General features: G+C 35.9%; 2 protein-coding genes across 3 annotated transcripts in view; one reads left to right on the forward strand and one right to left on the reverse strand.

Moving 5' to 3' along the window:
- Positions 1–21,064, reverse strand: part of CCSER1 (coiled-coil serine rich protein 1) — a gene marked incomplete at its 3' end in the record, with an annotated part of 1,087,168 nt that overhangs the window by 963,569 nt on the left and 102,535 nt on the right. The window lies entirely within an intron of this gene.
- Positions 13,566–14,060, forward strand: LOC311630139 (bolA-like protein 3). The gene has a single exon (XM_084898940.1). The coding sequence runs from the start codon at positions 13,632–13,634 to the stop codon at positions 13,980–13,982; it is 351 nt and encodes a 116-aa protein (XP_084755066.1). The 5' UTR covers positions 13,566–13,631; the 3' UTR covers positions 13,983–14,060.

Below are 21,064 nucleotides of genomic sequence, written 5' to 3' on the forward strand. Positions count from 1 at the left end.
CAGTGGTAGTGTGTCTTATGAAAAGAGAGCAAAAGCACATCTGGGAACGCAGTCACTGTGTTACATGATAAAATTAGAACTATGATTTGTTTCTTCCTCTTACATTGTATTTGCTTATGTAATAAAAAATTTGACCAAATCATGTCTGTTATTTAGTTTATACTGAGTTGTATACTGTTAATTTGACAGAATAATTTTAAGGATGAAATCATGGAAGAAGAACCTATGTTTAAGCCAAATGCACTGTGTTAGCTGTACTTGGTAGCAGAGGTAATGTGTCTGACTTGAGTTGCCGCTAGAGGGAGATTTTGCATCCTAGAATACTTAAGAATTTCTGCCTCGGTGAACAACTATTGTATAGAATTTTACAATTGGAATGTGTACTTATTTATTATTATTATTATTATTATTATTATTTAATGGTTGTGGGTATACAGCTTACTGGTTAGACAATCACATAAATTATGTAATATTCGTCTCAAAATGTGAATTCATTTTGAGAATGAATAAAAATATAGATAGGTTAAGTACCTTATTCAAAGACACACAAATAACAAAAAACTAAGTTGTTTTAAGTGATTTTGAATGCATGTATGTGATACATGAAGCTTCTCTGCAATCTCACGTGTTGTACTGTGACAGTCTGAATTGATTATTGCTTTGATTAGGGCGTCATCAACTTCAACTGGACGACCAGAGCGTTTTTCATCTTTGAGTGAAAAATCACCAGAACGAAATTTGGCAAACCAATTTTGACACTGCCGTTCTTTTAAGGCTTCGTCACCATAAACAGCACATAACTTTTTATGAGCTTGCGATGCGTTTTCCCTTTGCGGAAATAAAAAAGCAAAATATGACGAAAATGTTCCTTTTGATTTTTCATTTTTCAACGAACACCAAACGAAAACTACAAAACAGATCAAAAAACTTTTTTTACTGATTAACAGCTGAATAGCCAACTATCAAATAACAAAATGTGTTTTACATTTGTACTACGTCTGCAAACTAAAAATTCAACTGAAGCCATATGTGTGTGAAACCCGCAATTACTTAGCTGCCGACCCAATATATATAGATAGTATATACCACTATATTAATACTTTAATAATATGACAAAAAGTTACAGAAGGAGGGGCACAACTGTCTCAAAATATGTTTTTACCTCTCTTCTAAACAATTTAACATCTCTTTCTGGTATTGTCCTGTATAACCTGTGGATTAAATTTCTGGATCCACATTCTCTGGGTTTGGCTTCTGGATGCTGCACTCATTAACTTGGGGTAAAGTACTTATCTTCCTCTTAGCCTCAGTTTCACTATGTGAAATGGAGAAATAAATAGCACCTACCATAGCAGAGGTAACTATTATGAGGATTAAATGAGCTAATGTGGTTAAATGCTTAGACCTATGCCCCACACAGAGTAAACACACAATAAATGTTATCTAATTTTATTATTTCAAATTATGTAGTGTATCCAACTTTTAAATTTTCAGTGTCTGAAAGAGAAATATGTCAATAATTTAATGCCTCAAATGAGAAAAACCATTGAGTAAGCACCGTTTCCAGAATTTCCTTTAACAAGACTTATTTGCTTCTCTGTGAGCTACAAGTAAAGACAGTGTCTATTTAGACAAAGCTGGGTAATATCCCTCCAGAAACCCTGTAGTGATACTACCTAACACAATAATTTTAAACTTGCTTTACTAAAATAACTGAAAATCTATATAGCGTTTATCACATTTTAAAAGTTAATAGCTAACAATACTTCCACTTGTTTAAATATAGCTAAGGTTGTATTTTTTGTGGCATGTTCTACACACTATGTGATTTAAATAAATTTTCATTAATATTAATAGCAGCAAATTTAGCTCATTTAAGAAAAAGACATGTAAGTGTATGTCATTATAAATTTATTTTTAAAAGCAATTCTAACTGTCAACCAACCAGACAATAAAGTATTCATAAGAAGAAAAGGTTAAAATCACCATATAAATCTATTAATACTCCAAGTCAGCATTCTCACTTAGTCATTTTTGGAATCTAATAGAAAAAGTAGGAGGGAATGTGGAAAGGAAGGAAAGAATGACTCAAATATTGTGACTATGAAATAAGGCACCATATCCTCCAGTATTTCTTGAGAAAGTACTCAGGAACTCCCTTAGGAATTAAACCCATGATCCATACCTTGGATATTTTTATAGACTAGATAGTCAATGCATCCTAGACATATTCATAAAAGAAGATGTTTGCCTTTTTAAGTGGCTAACTATGAGAGGCAAAGTAAGGAAAGTAAACTGGCAAATCTCAAAAGCTTCTCAGTTGGAAAATCACAACTAGATATTGAGGATTGAGAAGTAAATTCTCTTAAAGGTATGCATGCTGAAATATTCCAAGGCAGTCCTTGAGACCCTGGGTTATTACACTATTAATAAGTGTAACACCACTGCTCTAGCATACACCAAGTGCTCAGTGGATTCTCTCAAGCAATTCAAAAATATCAACCATACTATCTGCTGGGCACAGAAAATTCAAAAGAGAATAAGGGACACTAGCTTTCTTTTCTGGTAGAATATCTACTTTAGTGAGGGAGACAGAACATAAGAAATCAAAAGAACATGATAATCTCCAACAGTGTTATATAAAAAGTAATCACAGTAATGAGATAAAACATAAGGGGAAATGTGGAGGAGGGCATATTGGGGGTGGATGAAGATCAGTGGGAAGAGCATTTCTAGGCAACATCAAGTACAAACTCCCTGGGGCAAGCCTGCATTTGGTCTATGCAGGTGGATTAAGGTAATGAGTGTATAAGACAAGGCAGATCAGGAAGGTAGAGGTTATATCCCATAGGGCTGCAAAGGCCACTGTAACAAGCTTATTCCAATTGCTAGAAAAAGCCATTGGTGACTTAAGATAAAAGCAATATCCTTTTTGAGAAGGAGGAATTACAATAGTAGTTGGCCAGTTAGGAAATTATTCCAATAGCTCAAAGGAAAGATGATGGTGGTCTAGCTTGGATAGTCATAGTTCATGGGTAATACCAACAGAAATGCTGATGAGTGAGGAGTGATAAAAAGAGGAACCAGAAAAAATACCAAAGGCTTTGATTTTTATTAATATTGTTGTTGGCTTATTTGTTTTAACTGGCAGAAGAAATACTACTTAAAATAACCATCATGATAATAATGTCAATATGGAGTAGATAAATGAAAAGCAGACACCCAGTCTTAAGTTATCATTAAGTGTCCTGGTGCATGGATTCATGCACATTGAAAGGAAATTAATTAGAAGAAATGTTTTAATATCACTATTCACCCTTTCTTTATAACTAGACCGGCTTTCTGATTTAGCTAAACTTTTTCCAGCCCAGTGAAGCACCCCAACTTCTCTTTCAGGCAATTGTCAGAAACACAACACTAAATATCAACACAAAGCAGATTATTATTGTAGATCATGCAGGGATAACAAAGGGTAAAATATTTAACCATAGCAGTGTCTGACTATATTCTGTGCAGTGAGAAAACCTGAAGTTATTTTCAAGTTACACAATTTCTTCTTTTCAGGTGGGTCAAGTTACTAAACTTTCTACATCTTTGTTTTCTGGCTAATAAAAAGAAAACAGGATTCTACTAAGTCTCCTATCTACCTACTCTAGGACTTCTGTGAGGATCAAATGAGATGAGGTGTGGGAAAACACTTCACTTGGTTGAACTGTAAAATGTTTGCACCTGGCTATAAAGCAAGTCAGGTTCCTGGACTGAAGAAATTCCAAGGGGGCTAGTTGCTAGGGAGAGGAAGCTGGGTGTTGCTCTATGACATCATTACCTGGTGCTCACAGCAACAGTTTCTGAACTAGGCTGGGCTGTGCTGGGGGCCATATTTTGACCATGGAGGCTTGGCAGTGTTGGCTACAATTTGTTGCTCCAGGGTGGTTGTGGGGCCTGTGTCCCACTTGGGGAAAGCCAAGTGTTGGTTTGTTGGAGCCAGGTCCATGGTGCCTTTTATATTTAAACTAGAGGCCTGGTGCACAAAATACATGTACAGGAGGGGAGGCAGCGGAGATATGTCCCTCAGACCAGCCTGCACCCTCTCCAATCTGGAACCCCTCAAGAGATATCCAACTGCATGTTTAGGCCCGATCACGGAAGGATCAGGCCTAAACAGGCAATTGAACATCCCTCTCACAATTCAGGATGGCTGGTTCCCATCTGCTTGCCTGCATGTCTTCCTGATTGCCTAACTGCTTCTGCCTGCCAGCCTGTTTGCCCCTAACTGCCCTGCATGCCTGGTCCCCCCAACTGTTCTCCCATGCGGGGCTGGGTCTTCCCCAACTTCCCTTTACTGCACGCCTGGTCACCACCAACTTCCCTCCTCTGCTGGCCTGGTCACCCCTAATTTCCCTGTCCTGCAGACTCGATCACTCCCAACGGCCCTTTCTTGCAGGCCTGGTCTCTCCCAACTGCCCTACCCTGCCCGCCATCTTGTGGCAGCCATCTTGTATCCACATGGGGCAGGATCTTTGACCACATGGGGGCAGCCATCTTGTGTATTAGAATGACAGTCAACTTGAATATTACTCTTTTATTAGATAGGATGGCCAGTGCGCATCATGGCAGCTCCTGCGTTGAGAGTCTAACCCCTAGTGGTCAGTGTGCATTATAGCTACCAGTCATAGGGGTGGGCACAGCCTGATTTTATATATATATATATATATATATATATATATATATATATGCGCTGTATAGATGTTGATTCTTAAGTTATTAATAAGTTGTTTATTTTCATATTGAAAGCAAAGTTTTCTTGCAATAGAAAGTGTGAGGACAAATAAATGTGGTGTGATAAGACACTATTGTCCTCACAATAGTCTTTAAATATAAGTTCAGTTCTGATCTCAAAGTTAGATAATCTGGAAAATAAAAAAATACAAAAATTAAAAACATCCAATCCCATCAATGGTACTCTCTTAGTTTATTTTTAATCGTAGGGTTCTTCAGTTTGCAATGGTATTATGTTAAGTGAAAAATGTGCATATAGGAATTAGCTTTGCATAATTCTGTGGCACTTAAATCTCATAAGTTTCAGTTAACATCTTAGATAATGCAAATCAGTGAGGAATGACTATTTTTTTCTTAAATTTTACATTTTTGAGATAAAATGCATACATAATGTATCTTTCTTAGCAATTCCTCATATATTATCAATTTTAAGAAGTTTTAACAATTGGATGGTATTGCTGAAAGGGAATTTCATAAATTACATAAGGTAAAACATGTTGGTAGTTTCAAATGGTTCTGCTAAAAAATAGCAACCTTATATTATTATAAAAGTAATCAATCCATTTTATTCCTAAATAATAATTCGATAGCATTAAATCCCTCTAGTTTGGCTGGTCCAGTTTTGGGAAATTTTATTAGTGATATAACCCTAAGTGATGTTTTGGATCTCAGCCCGATGGCTGTATTTCTTCTATTATCAGTGTAGTTGGACTGAAGTCCTATGTGTAAATCTCTTCTTGGTAATAAATGAAGCTGTTCTGAAGCCTACAAACTCGTCCAGGCCACTAGGGTACCATTTAGTAAATTACCACAGCAACACACTATGGCTTCAGCCACCAGAGGCAAAAGTGTCTTATCACACCACATTTATTTGTCCTCAGAATGTCTTCCTCCTATTCTGGAGTGACTAATTCCCTTGAAGTTGTGTAGAAAGAGTAAGAGCACCTCTCTGCAGTACTTTAATTTGAGAAATAAAGTCAAGAAAGCAGACAACAGGGTGAAGAATACTGACATTGAGATAGAACATTCACAAAGACTATAAAGCAATTTACAAGTGAGTGATTCAGCAAGCTTTAATCAAATCTCTTACAAAGTAGGGGATCCGTACTAGGCATGAAGGGTAAATGTAAAATAAATGAAGACTTGCTTCCTGGCCTTCAGAGGTCTAATAATCTGATTAAACTAACATAAAAGGAAACAGAGGCTAAATGTGAATGATACTGTGTTACTGACTATAAATGCAATTGTAGTTCTAAGAAGAAAAGGTAATGATGCAGACTGGAGAAGAAAACAATAAAGGAGAAATCTAAGGCATGAAAATTTTAGACAAAATAGTTTTCCTTATGGTTTTGAGATTTTAAGGATTTGAGGAGTTAATTTACTTATTACAAAATCTATTACGTTGAAAGATCTATTCTGTTTCACGTGAGACACTGAACATGCTCTGCTTTTTTTTCTCTCTCCCCTCATCTATTTCTCATTAGGTCATGGAATGCAAGAACGGTAAAGTCCTGGACCTAACTGATGATTATCGGAGCCAGCAAGTCCTCATTTAATGTTTTGAATAGGCTCTTGGGAACTGTGAATTTAAGCAGAATGATGTTTAACAAAACCGATTTTACCATAGGCTAATTGATATAAGCAGGAGTTAATATCCTATGGCAAAAAACACCACCAAACTTTTAAATGAAGTCCCAAACACTTCTAATATTCAACATTGACACCTCTGAGTTATACCTACATTTGATAAAATTTAATTTTAAAAAAGTAAGATGATTATTTTCCAACTTGCTTATGCCAGGTGAGGGTCAAGTGTGGCTGGAGCTGCCCACAGCACCTCAGGGCACAAGATGGGAACCCACTCTGGTCAGACCCCCTTCCATCTCAGGGCACACTCGCACCTACATCCACACTCAGACTGGGCAATATAGGCATGATAATTCGCCTCAAGTATACATCCTTGTGATGTGGGGGGAAACCTGCGTCTCTGGAAGAGACCCACTCAGACATGGAGAGAATGTGCAAATTCCACACAGACAGTGGTTCTGGCCAGGAATGGAATATTTGGTATTCTTCATCAGCATAATAAAATAGCATTCAATAAACTGACATCATTCCAGGACCTGCTGTATAGTTCCCAGTCCAACAGCATCAGCATCACCTGGAAAATCATTAAAAATGCAAATTGTTCGTCCACACCCCCAAAATGCTCAATCAGAAACTATGGTTGTCTCACCAAGTAACCTATGTACAATATTATTATCAAGACCCCTAAATGGTCCACATGCACTGCGGTGTGCTGGAGAATGAACATCACTACTCTAAACTAATGAAGTATTTTGAGAGTGATATGAGGGATTATTTGCTTGTTAACTGCAGTACAAAAAATAGAAACATGATTTCTAACTCAGGAGGGATCCTCCTTTTTTTCAATTACTCTGTAAGATGAATGTAATTGTTTTTCTTGGTTGGAGTAATTTCTTTATTCTTTCCTCCTTGCCAAACATGAGCCTTGGAAAATTTAGCTGCTACTTATAAATAGTATGCACTTCATAAAAAATGATTTCCTTTTCACTTGTTGATAAACTAAGCAAACTAAGACTCGAGATATAAAACCTCTTTCATACCCTGGCTGTTGTGGCTCAGTTGGTGTCCCATACACCTAAAAGGTCACTGGTTTGATACTGGTTTGATTCCTAATTAGGGTATATGCCAAGGTTATAATCTCCATACCAAATCTGTGTATGGGGGGGGGGGGGGGGGGAGTGTGCAGGAGGCAACAAATCCATGTTTCTCTCTCCCTCTATTTCCCTCTCTCTCCAAAATCAATATAAAAATTAAATCACTTTCATATTTTGTTACTTTAAAAGTAAAATATAATTGTTTTAAAAATGCAGTAAAAACCATACAAATAAGGAAAATGTATTTCAAGGTTATTTTTCTATTTTTTTCCTTTGGACATATTCTTTCAATCCTTATTTATTTGTAAGTTCTCTTTATATATTAATAATATAGCTCTTTATCATATTTATTGTGAATATATTCTTACTTCATTGTTTAATATTTTAAATGTTGTTTTTTATGTAATATGAAACATTCACATTTTTAATTATTTTTCAGTATTTTATGCTTTGAAAAGTTTTATATTTTATAAGGGGAAGTGAAAATTCATCTATTACTTCTTCAAATATTTGTGAGTTCATTTTTATGTTTAACTCATTAATTCAATTGTATTTTTTAAGTGTTATTCTCAAATTTTAGCATTCGTGAGAAGTACTTGAAAGGCTTGTTAAAATACAGATAATTGGATCTCATTCTCACAGATACTGATACAGTAGGTCTGACAAAATAGGGTTATCATTTCTAACAAGTCCCCATAGGCTGGCCCTAGATCACTCTGATAACCACTAGATAGAGAAACCAACCAACAAGCAAAAAAACTTGCTATATGCACAGAGGATTTGAGTACTGGCACTGGACTAGTTTAATGGTACAAAAGGGGGAAATCAGAATGAAATAAAGAACAGATTTGTAACTAAAATGCAGATATCTTTGAATATTAGGTGTATAAATTTTTCTCTGAGGCAAAATATCCCTGTCTAAGATTGAAGAAATATATTTATAATCTAGGCTCACTGAAATTAATTAAGGCTTCAAAATTCATTCTGCCTGGGAAATAATGTTTCTTAATTATAAACTAATTATTTCTCTGTGTTATGTTAACTTTCATCACTGGAAAAAATTATAAAGGAAGAATCCATCAAGGAATTTGTGTGACACAGGATAGAGAAGGTGAAGGGGATAGCTAAAGAACATATATGCATACCTCATGGACACCAACATCAGTTTGGTGAAGGCCAAAAAGGGGAGGCCTGGGGAAGGTAGTGGTGGGCAAAGTGGAGGAGAAAGGAGAACATTGCAACAATGTCCACATTAAAATTTTTAATAAAAATAATAATATACAATAATTTTGAACTGGGGAGTCCCTCAGCCTAGCCTGTACCCTCTTGCAGTCTGGGAGAGCTTGGGGGATGCCCAATGGATGGCAATAAGATATCCTTAGCACTGCTGTGGAGGCTGGAGAGGCTCCAGCCACCGCTGCTGCACTCCTCAGCCTTGAGTCCAGGTCAAGGCTTTTGGCTGAGCAGGGCTCCCACTGTGGGACTGCACTGACCATCAGGGGAAAGCTCTGCATTGAGTATCTGCCCCCTGGTGGTCAGTATGTGTCATAGCTACCAGTCATTCTGCCATTCGGTCTATTTGCATATTAGCCTTTTATTATATAGGATAAACCAAATTAATCATTCTTTGACTTTATTAAAATTTAATTATCAACTTCACTGAAACAATAAAGCCTGATTTCATTTCCGTTTCTAAACAATGAAATTACTAAGTATAATAAAGGGGCAAATAAAAAATAAAATGTATTTAACCTGAACATTATCAATTCTATTTAATAAAGAGCACTTAGTAGTATGTAATGCAACATAATCCTTCAAAATGTAACATAATCCATAGCACTGATGCAATGAAATCTGACTTTAAAGTCACAGCAATGATGGAATACTTTTAAATCACAAAATATTATGATGTATTAGAATTTCAATGAGAAAGATGCTTCCCTAAAAAATTTACTTAAAAGATAATGTGAATAGAATAACATGTTATCACTAAACAATGATCTCCCACTGTTATAGACAGTAGATTACAGGGAATAAATATATGGGAAATAAAAGTCCAGGTAAAGCAAAATTGTTTATTTTCAAAACAGGAGAAAGCTACCCTACAGTAGTAATTCTGCATGACAAACATTTTATTGCCTCATACCAAATGATTTGATGTAACTTTGATCACTTAGCACTCACCTATCCCTTTTTTCCTGGATAGAAAACTATTATCAGCATTAGGATTTTAGAGTGGACTGAATACAGTACTGGACCTTAATCTGACTGTGTGAAACACAGTGACCTTCATTGAATTATGCAACTTCTTTAAATAGCCATTTCCAAGATCTCAGTAAAATGAGGACACAGTATAGAGTTAAAATTGATAATATTGTGGGATTTGTAACAGAGCTCTGCTGACATAGTAATTTGGGTAAATTGAGATGAGCATCTGAAACATCAATTACTTAAATGTGTACAAATCTCAAGTTTCACTTCTATAGTGAACTTATATTTACTTAACCACTTAAATGCTATAAAAACACTACTGCCAAGTTAAAAGTTCATTCACATTCTAGATCACATTATAGAAATTAACTATTAGCAAAAATAAATACATATAAATGTGTATACATGTATATAATATATATATATATATATATATATATATATATATATATATGAATAGTTTACAGAGGGATTGCTTAACTTTTATATCATTTTGGCATTAAAACTATACCCAAAATAGGGCTCTTATTAAGCAAAAAGAAGTAATATAACATATGATATATATTAGTATAAAATGGTAATCTATTTAATAAACCAAGTATAGTTAGAAATATTTTAATGAAACTGGAATAAAAGCTTTAGAACAAAATTCAACAACTAAAAGCACTCCAACATATTTATTCAAGTCTAATTGGTATGCAGTTGCAATTAAGCTGATTCAGGAAGTATAAAACCAAGATACCATACGGTTCTTATTTCTCTAAAATTGCAGACATAAATGTGGATTTCATACACTTGTATCTGGGCACAGTACTACTGATAACAAAATGCTTTGCTCAGTCATCCTTAGTGTCTTTTAAAAATCTGGTTTGGAAAATACAGTGTGTTTATCCCATCAAAACAAGTGAGAGTGAAATGCAGCCAAATAGGCAGTTATACAATTCCGCTTATGTTCAAGTTTAAATGTTCAGGATCATAGGGTAATTGAAAGTGGGATGAATTTATATATCTATAGGAATATTTTGAATGGGTTGGTTGCCAATTCATAGTGTTCAGATATTTTAACACCATGAATGAGAAAAGATAGATAAAAATAGACTTGAGAATGTCAGTGATTTATTCCTTTGAGTTGCTTTACTAGTCATGATTATGCTATTTTCTGCATTTTCTCATTAAGATATGAATAAGAAACATTATCTGGGTGGGGCAGAGCAAGAGAAGCTATATAAACCATAATCTGCAAGTTAAAAAAATATATTTAAAAGATGCAGGAAATTCTGAATATCTATATTACCATATAGCTGGACTTGTTTAGTAAACAAAAGGAGGTCACTGTGTTTAAAATACTTTTCAAGTTCAAAAATAGTACCGATATATGTAAATATCAGTGTGATTTCAAGTGTTGTTGGCCTATTTAATTTCAAATAACTTTATATAAGAACAAACACTGGGTTGTGTAATGTGAGCATGTGATTTGCAAAGCAACAGGAATGGAACTGTGAAGATAATAATCTACGCTGAAACATAACTCTAGAGCTGTAGCTCTCTTTGACTGGAAGTCTTCCAATGGTCCTTCAGCCAGTGTGATAAAATATTTAGATTAATGGATTAAAGACATTCTCAGGTGTCAAGGGAGCCTGGCTTCCTTATTCTAAATTTCTTGGCAAGGAGATACTCTAGTAACTCTCATTGAAGGAGAGAGTAGGATAGTTGGGAAATTTATATCCACATGTAAATGAGGGTTTAGGTTAGGGCTGATTTATAGCTTCTAGATTTCTACTTTCTTGGTTATCTGTGTGAGCCCATAGACCACGACACTTAAACAGAGGTCCGTTTATTGAGAGTCCAGCAACCACATAAGAAGAAACAGCAGAGTCCTCCCATTCCCTTTCCTCCCTTCTCTGTAAAGCTGTGCCTTTGCTTAGTCCTGGGCTCAATTATTCCTTGTAATTTAAAACTGACTTCATTATATGTCCATGAAAATATTTTATGGATGCCAAAAGACTCATCATTACAATATGCTCATCAGATCTGGGGTAATGGATTTACTCCTTCAGTTCTCAGTTTCTTGAATCAATCATGGAAAACATTTTAATAAGAATGGTGAGTTTGTAATCCTCCTCTTACCAACTCCTTTGAATTTTTTTTCTTGATGTTGCTCAGAAATCCCCTTTTACTTTATATTTTATTAATATGGGCTTCTAAAGTATATTTGTTCCCATCTCTGATACAAATTTACTTATAACAAAGTCCCTTAATTCTTCTTATTTTTATGTAGTATGCAAATTTTAGATTCTTTACTTGCATTGTCTTGACAGAGAAAATGTCAAAGATTAATTTCATAATAAGCTCTTAATATCTGACTAACATTCATAAGCCACAAACCCACATTTAAAAACATGATAAAATTTTCATTCACAGCACACATTAATATAAGACAATTACTTCAAAGAGTTTGTCACATCTAATGAGTTACTAAAGCATTTTATCCTACGAGACCCAAAAGATTACATTAACCCTTGGAAGCAGTAAGTAGGTAGTTATGTCCATCTGCATATTAGTTGCATAAGAAACCACTTAACTTTACTGGTGTGCCCTGATATGTTCCAACTTTCACAAAATGAAATACATCTCTTTCGTATATGTGTGTCTGTGTATACACACACACATAAACAGTATGGCAAGGAACAGAAGTCTAACAAGATTTTTCTTCATAATGGAAATCCATATAAAGTTGCTAGATGTTACATTCAATTTCCATTCAATTTCTTTACCTCATCTTGGGGATACCAAAATTTTCCTGGGTAATTTTCTGTTTTTCATTATGTAGCATTGCTATGTGGCTATTTCTTCCAGTATATGATGAGTTTTATAAACCCTTAGTTTTAGCTTCCATTCTTTAGATTCCATAGATTGGCACATGATCCATATTCTTTTTATTATATTTGTCTCAAATTCACACCACACTGATAAAAACTATTTTATATAGTTTATTTTTTGTTCTGGAGAACTTCAGAATACAGCATCCAGGAGAATACAAACATCTATCTATCTTTATATTCACCTTTATATTATCCAATAATCTAGTCATTATTGGAATGCATTATTTTATGCATTCCAATAATGACTAGATTACACCAAAAAGGGAAACAGGTTTCATCTGAAGCCCAGCTAAAATTAATTAGTACAGTGGTTCTCAACCTTTTTAATGCCCTTTAATACAGTTCCTCATGTTGTGGTGATCCCAACCTTAACATTATTTTTGTTGCTACTTCATAACTGTAATTTTGCTACTGTTATGAATCATAATGTAAATATCTGTGTTTTCCAATGGTCTTAGGCCACCCTGCTCGCGGTTCTGAACCTGTGAGTATGATTCATAACAGTAGCAAAATTACAGTTATGAAGTAGCAACAAAAATAATTTTATGGACGGGGGTCACCACAACATGAGGAACTGTATTAAAGGGTTGCGGTATTAGGAAGGTTAAGAACCACTGAATTAGCAGGCCCACTTTGAGTGAAGTACAGAGGACTGTTGTGAAGTTTATCTAGGCTCAGCAGTAAAAAAGTCATAACAGAATATAATGTGAAACATGAGCAATGGTAGAAAAGTTGGAAACCTATGTGCTGTGTATTTTCAACCATAACCTGGACTTTCTGAGACATAAACCTATCTTATGGAAAAATCCTAGGGTCATTAAAGTTATTAAACACCAATGACTACCTAAGAACATCAAATTTTCATTTTCTTGACCTATGTCCTATCGCCTCCCTTTTTTAAATAAAAACTCTGTTATTTTTTCTATCTTCTCCTTTCCTCAGTTCTGAATTCATGAAAGAGAATTCCTCAAGTGCAATCTGAATTAGAAAGCACTTTTCAGATGGCGCGTGGAGCCCGGCCGCCGCAGCGCCTCTGCTCCGCGGGATCCACGGGCTTCCTCTTCCCTGCACCTGGCGGATGTTCGCCTCGCAGACTGAGGGGGAGCTCAAAGTAACCCAGATCCTCAAAGAAAGCTTCCCTCGAGCTACAACCATCAAAGTGACTGACATTTCAGGAGGCTGTGGGGCGATGTATGAAATCCAGATCGAGTCAGACGAATTTAAGGAGAAGAGGACTGTCCAGCAGCACCAGATGGTAAATCAGGCCCTAAAGGAGGAAATCAAAGGAATGCACGGATTGCGGATATTCACCTCTGTCCCAAACACTGACCACGCCCCGGCTGCGGAGATGCTGCTACTTAAAACCTTGGATGAACTTGACCATTCTTTCCTAGGCATTTGCCAAAAAATGTATCTATTTTGTTCATAGACATTTCCATGTTATAATTATAGAAGAATATGTTCTCTATTTAGATGTTAATTAAAGGCAACAGATAACAGAGAGAGAAAAAAAAGAAAGCACTTTTCACAACATTTTATGCTAGAGAATCAAAGATTGAAGACACACATACAAATATCAATAACAATCAATAAAAATGTTGGGATGTCCTAACTTGTTGAGCTAGAATATTACAGACTTAATAAAAGTATTGTCTTAAGTGTAAGACATTATAAAGATTACTTATGGCAGAACAAATTTCCCCCAAAACATTAAGTGCTCTCTGTGTATTCTATGGGTTTGGACAAATGTATACCAATACTATCAATCATAATGGTATCACACAATGTTTTCTCATTACCCTAAATTTCCTCTGTGTTCTGCCTAGTCATTCCTGGCTTCCACCACTAGTTTACTTTTTCATATCTTAGTTTCCTCAACAGCAAAACTGATGTGATAACAACCGTTCAAGTAAACACAATAACAAAAAGATATACATACTAAGAAAAAGATTGATCAATGTGCCTTTACTTAACTATTGTTTTTATGTCCTACAAGTTCCTGGCAGTTTTCTATTTTTTCACTAACACGACTTCTATACCTGATTATATGAATCTACCAAACTGTAAGGAGAAGTCTCATATGCCCTCGCCAGGATTCTTTCTTGAAGCTTGGATCAAGTTCTATTCCAAGACAAACTCTCATTCTAAGTCAGATGGGGTGGGAAGTAGGAACAATGGAAAGTCTGGACACAAAATGATGCTGAAGACTTGAATTCATTGGATTCAATATCTCCAAAACATTTAGGTAGGATCCTCCTACAGATTATGTTAATTTGCTTTACTCTTAAAAATGAAGGGAGGCCTACCTTACTCAGGGACATCTTTTCTGCTCTGATCACACACAGGTGACAAAACCCAACAACCTTAAACAATGCCAAAATGCAGGTGTCTCCCCACTTCTTCCTTCTATGTACTGCTTGTCCCTGGGAGTATTACTTCTGTTGCTTTGAGTTAGTGCTAAGAGAAAATCATTTCTAGGTTGGATTTTGTAATTATCAAAAATTCCACTCGTGCTTTGAGCTTAACTTCAGAATGGGTTTTTCAATTAAGAGTAAAAGTCATATCTACTCAGGAGATAATGTAATATGATGTTTCTATGATATTAACTAGATAAATTCATTATTGTGAGTTACTCTTCAATAATTATGTCTATATAATCTCTAAAGAAAATGTTTGTTCAGATTAAGAGCCCCAATTTAAAAATCTGTTTTGAGATATATAGGTGAAAATACTCCAAATCCGCCATGATTTACAAACCATGTATTAGAAATAATTTTATGAGTTTTCTAAGTCATATGACAGTCAATTTTGGTTCTATAACAATAATTATTAACATTAAGTTCTCTACAATGATCAAGGAAATAGGGGAGGGAAAGAGGGGAAATGGATTATAGAATGTTTTAAAAAACCTATTCCAACGGTGTAATACTAGGATGTTAAGATGAATGATGGTAGTCCTTGACTATTCTATTATCATAATAGCTAGAGGCCTGGTGCATGAATTAACGCATGGGTGGAGTCCCTCAGCCTGGCTGGTGATTAGGCCAGCCAGCCGGAGTGAGGGACTGCAGGAGGTCGGTCAGCCATGGAGGGTTGGCTGTGGGACTGCACGGACCACCAGGGGAAAGCTCCTGCATTGAGCATCTGAACCCTGGTAGTTAGTGCAAGTCATAGTGACCAATCAACCAGTCATTTGGTCATAATGGCCACTTAGGCTTTTATAGACTAGAGGCCCAGTGCACGAAATCTGTGTACTGATAGGGTCCCTAGCAGCTGCCAGCTGGGTACTCCCTCGCATCCCTCAGCCACCTGTTCCTCCGCCATTCCAGCTGGTCATACCTGGGGGGGCCTCACTGCCCTGCCACTGCCATCCAGCTCCCAGGCACTGAGGGAGCCTGATGGAGGCCCCACTCCCTACCACTGCCACTGGTAGCCATACACAGGGTCCCCATCACCCCCACTGCCACCTGGCTCGCAGGCACTGAGGGAGCTGGACAGCAGCCCCACCCCCCATCACTGCCGCTGGTCGCCCTGCAATCGGATCAACAGGGCATTGGGCCCCCACCTGGCTCTCTCAGTGCCTGGGTGGGGCAATTGGGTCATCAGGGTGATCAGCCCCCTCCCGGCGACCAGTGGCTTGCACCCACCTTGGCCTGGAACTACCCACTCACCTACTCTACCATCCCACCCTGGTCTTGCTCTCATTGGGCCTGCAGTGCCTCCATTGCAGCCTTCTGCCAGCATCACGTTGCCAACACCCAGCAGGTTCCATGCCACCCCCTGATGGTCAGCACACGTCATAGCAAACAGTCAAACTCCAGACAGAACTCCCTGTCAAGGGGGCAATTTGCATATTAGGCTTTTTTTTATATAGATTATATTTTTATTGATTTTTAAAGGGAGAAGAAGAAGTAGAGAAATATCTATGTGAGAATATAACATCAATTGGCTGTCTCCTGCATGTCCCCTTCTAGGGAACAAGCCCTCAATCCTAGCATATACCCTGATTAGCAAAGTGAGCAGTGACCTTTTAGTGCAGGGACAATGCCCAACCAACTGAGCAACACAGGCCAGGGCAATAATCATTATATTTGTTAGAACTGTGTCTTATCAGATGCTTGCAGTTTTAAATATTTAGTTATAGTCATAAGTGAAATAATTTAAAGGTGAATATTAAAGGTCTTAGGGTCCAAAAAATCTAAGGCTACTGAACAAACAATGAGCTTAAGTATGTTGCTGCAAAATGGCTGAAGGTTTCAGCAGAACCAGATCTGAATTTGAAAGTCTAAAAATTCTGTAAGGTTATAAGAGAAGTATTTAATCAGAGCCTGAGGATGTGATTATCAGAAGATAGCAGTGCCTTTTATTCTATGTATCTATTCAATCAAGAAAATGAAATACAATGATGACCAAATTATTTCTCCTACAGAAGTACTGTAAAATAGATTTTTATTCTTAAGATCATGTAATTAATAATTCATAAAGTAAAATAGCTAGATTTAGCATTAAGCATGAAATATCCTCTCCTCACTATACCTATAAAGATATACTTGATTTTGAACAAACCCTGGATATAACCTCATGGTAGAATACAAAATATTTTATTTTAATTTCTGACAGCTTCTTTCACTGGCATTCTTTAAAATATAGCAATATGGGCAGATACGTCTTTAAAATGATTTCATGTAATTACCTAATAATTAACACATTTTAATTTCTGTATCATAATATTCAAGAATAAAATTATTATTAACCAACCCAAAATTACTTTATATATATATCTCAACTGTGTAAACAGGCCCGATCCCATAGGATTGGGCCTAAATGGGCAGACATCCCTTGAGGGATCCCAGATTAAAGAGGGTGCAGGCTGGGCTGAGGGACCACCCCCCACCCCCACCCCCATGCACCAATTTCATGCACTGGGCCTCTAGTTATTCTATAAACACCATAACATATTTGCTAGCTACCAACTGTGTCATCTTACCATCAGTCTGGATCTTTAACTGCAAGAAAAAATTGAGCAGTAGGATAATTTTGTGTATCAACTTAATCGGCCCACAGACTGCCCAGATATTTGATGGGCTTGATCAACTCTGATGAAGGCCTGAATAGAAAAAAAGACTGAGTAAGTGAAAATTTCCTCTCTCTCTCCCTATCTGTCTACAAGCTGGGACATTGGTCTTCTGTCTTTGTACCTGGATTCAGGATGAAACTTACATCAGTGGTTCTCCTGGGTATCCAGCTTGCCAACTGAAGATCTTGGAATTTCTCAAACTCCATAATTAGATGAGCCAATTCCTTATAATTAACTATCTATCTAGCTTCTATCTATCTTTCCATCTCTCCTATTAGTTCCATTTCTCTGGAGAACCCATAGAATAAGTAACTATGCTACGTTATTGAAAGATTACATTTTATGACATGATATTCCATGCTATCTCTTTTCTTACATTAGTTAAAATCATGTTACTGTTCAGGTAAGTGTTATATTGATTTATACTACCACTATTTTCTACAACAATAACTAAATAAAACTATTACTGATTCACTTTTTAATTATACCACTTGTTAATCTTCCATAGCAATCTCAAAGTGAATTATGTAAACTTATTTCTTATGACTAGTCTTTTTTGTTTCTTAGTATCTCCTTAATACAGGACTAATAACTAGCTCCATAGAAATATCCTGATGATAGCTTAGTCAAAAAGCCTGACATGACAAGCACTCAGAAGTCATCTGAGGATATGACAGGGACTGTTGGAAAAGAGCAACACCTTCAGGAAAAAAATGGACACAGTTTAGAACCAATAATTATAAACTATGCAGCCAAAATCACCTTAGATAACCTCACTAAATCTAAGTTCCTTTATCTTTAAAACTGGAGACCACAATGCCCATCCCACAGCACTTTACCATAGATTAAATAAGATGACTTGTAGGTGGCACTAGAACAATGCCTGGAACACTACTTTTCAGCCTGGCTCTTATATCCTTCCCCTTACCTATCCTACAAATCATGTATCTTTGCAACAGAGAGAATAGGCAAAGTCATAAAGCCTGTGGGAATTTCTATGATTATAAGGAATGGCCTCCTCCAGCATTCTAACTAACCAAGTTAAGAGAACAGAGAGAACTCCAGTTGGATCTGGAAGAGCGTCAATAAACATGTTTTTCAAATCTGTGAAACCTAAGGAAATAAACTAAAGAAGATGAGAAAAAAGTTTTTACATAATTTCAGATGCAATGTGGCAGAGCTGGAGTCAGGCTGCCAAGGTAAATGCCACAGTCCATTATTAACCAGCTGTAAAACTTAGATCAACATAAATTTACATAGACCTCCACAGTTTTGGTTTCCTTTTCCATAAAATGAGCAAGTCCCTACCTATTGTGACAACTAAACAACAATATACATGCAAAGTGGACAGTATCTAAAAAACAGAAAGCAAACAGATATTATCATATTTATGCAATGGCTACTGGCAATATATTTTCAAAAGACTTCTCATGATTAAACTGTGCTCTTTTACTCTTCTTTGGGCAATTGGTAATAATTATAATCTTAGTGTCATACATTGCATTTAAAAGCCAAACATCTATTTTGCAATCAATAGATTCTATAAAACTTATTCTAGGAATAGAGATCTGAAATGGTTAGTTGCAAAATATTTCTGTAGATGTCTAAATTTTGCATTTATCATTTTTATTTATACAGTATATTTTTAGAATTGCTATCTTACATTTAAGTTGCACTGATTTTATAGCCTGTATTCCTATAAATTGAATAAAATTTATTGACAGTAGAGTGAATAAATGCAAACATTCAGTCAAAACAAAATTGCTTGATACTATGAACCATTCCAATTATCAAAGATTAACTATTGTTCAGATTCCATGGTCACCAAGCAACCTTCTGATTATAATTTTACTTTCCATGTTGATCCCTCTAATGAGAAAAATATATGATGATCATGCAGATTCAAGTAGTTCTTTCTCTGTAATAATTATAATTATATCTGTAAATTAATAAATTAGAATTCTGGTGATATTTTTTAATGAGACTGGGAGGTAGTGTTTATTAAAATATTGTTACTTAGTGATAAAAAGCACTCTAGTAAATTTTTCCTGGTGTATGCTTTGAAAAACTCTATCATTTCACTTTAAAAAAAATAATTGCTGAAAAAGGCAGAATAAATACAGATAGGAAAATATGTTCATAAAAAGAAATTTATGTATCAAAGTACACTTTTTATAAACATATACGTGTTTTTGTAAAAGAAAGTAAATGTTAAGAATGCTACAGCAGGAATCGATTTGAAAGAACTATTTTGGGATTCCTTATATATTTTAATTATTTTTCCATTACAGTTGACATTTAATATGGGTTCCTTATTTCTAAAATTCATAAAATTTTCATAAATGTGTCTATTCTAAATTTCATTTTTATGTATTTGATTTTCTTAAAATGTAGTATGGCTGCAGATATCCACATTTTATCTTAAAGGAACATTTCAAAACTTCATAAGAATAGTAGTAATATTCAATTAAATATTCTCATGTTAGACTCCTGTGGCTATTGATCCTTCAGAAATGGCATTATTTATCCTGAAGTATCCAACTTTATTTCTCAAAAGATAAAGTTGGGCTAGGTTAATCAGAAGATCCCATAATTTAGATCAGATTTTCCTTTTCCACACATCTTTGTAAATATTAGCAAGCAACATAGACACTTGATCTCCCTAGAATAAAATGTTTTTACAAACCCAAATAATAAATCATCCATATTGAATCTCTGTGAAATTTCTTAGTTTTTCATTCTCAACTAAAGTACCACTTACTTACAGAATATTTTAACTTTACAATGCTCATTTGGAGACAGCGCACTATGCAGAAAAGAATAAATATATTTGAAAGCACTTTTCTGAAATAGGGGTATAAAGAGCTCCCTGGACCTTCCTCCCTGTGGACACAACCATACAGCTGAAAATAATGTAAAACAACAACTTAAAATAACAGGAAATTGTCCTAAGGATATGCAACATGAAAAACATTTATTCAAGAAAAGGTAATAAATCTAAAATAAAATAAAAATAAATAAAAAGTGAGCGTCTATGGCATTTGAGCCATGACCCACTTCCTCCTATCTCAGCCTGATGGAAGCTCTATGACAAGCATGTGCAGCCAAGAACACAAGCTCTCTCTCACCAAAGATTATAATCTATGGCTATGGTTTCTCCCCAAAAGGGGTTCACCAGCATTCTAGGTCCTTTCCATCTCAGTGTTGCCAAACCTGTATTCCAAGCAAGAACAACTAAATGATCTGGACTCCTTTCATTCATCTCCCTTTCATCAGGTAGAAGACTACCCAAATGCAGCTGGATGATGGTACTTGGCCCCGGTCATCCTTGTGTAACCAAGCTCTCAGGGGGCGGGTACTTCACTCTTTATATCAAGGATGTCACTCCTAGAGCAATGCCCTATCCCCAGTTCGGAATCACTGGTTCAAGGTTT

The sequence above is a fragment of the Pipistrellus hanaki genome (assembly GCF_964339955.1).
Source record: "Pipistrellus hanaki genome assembly, chromosome: 1".
Lineage (NCBI taxonomy): Eukaryota > Metazoa > Chordata > Mammalia > Chiroptera > Vespertilionidae > Pipistrellus > Pipistrellus hanaki.

What these genes read in the sequence shown, in the direction of transcription:
- LOC311630139 (XM_084898940.1), top strand. Translation starts at nt 13,632, where the DNA reads ATGTTCGCCTCGCAGACTGAGGGGGAGCTCAAAGTAACCCAGATCCTC.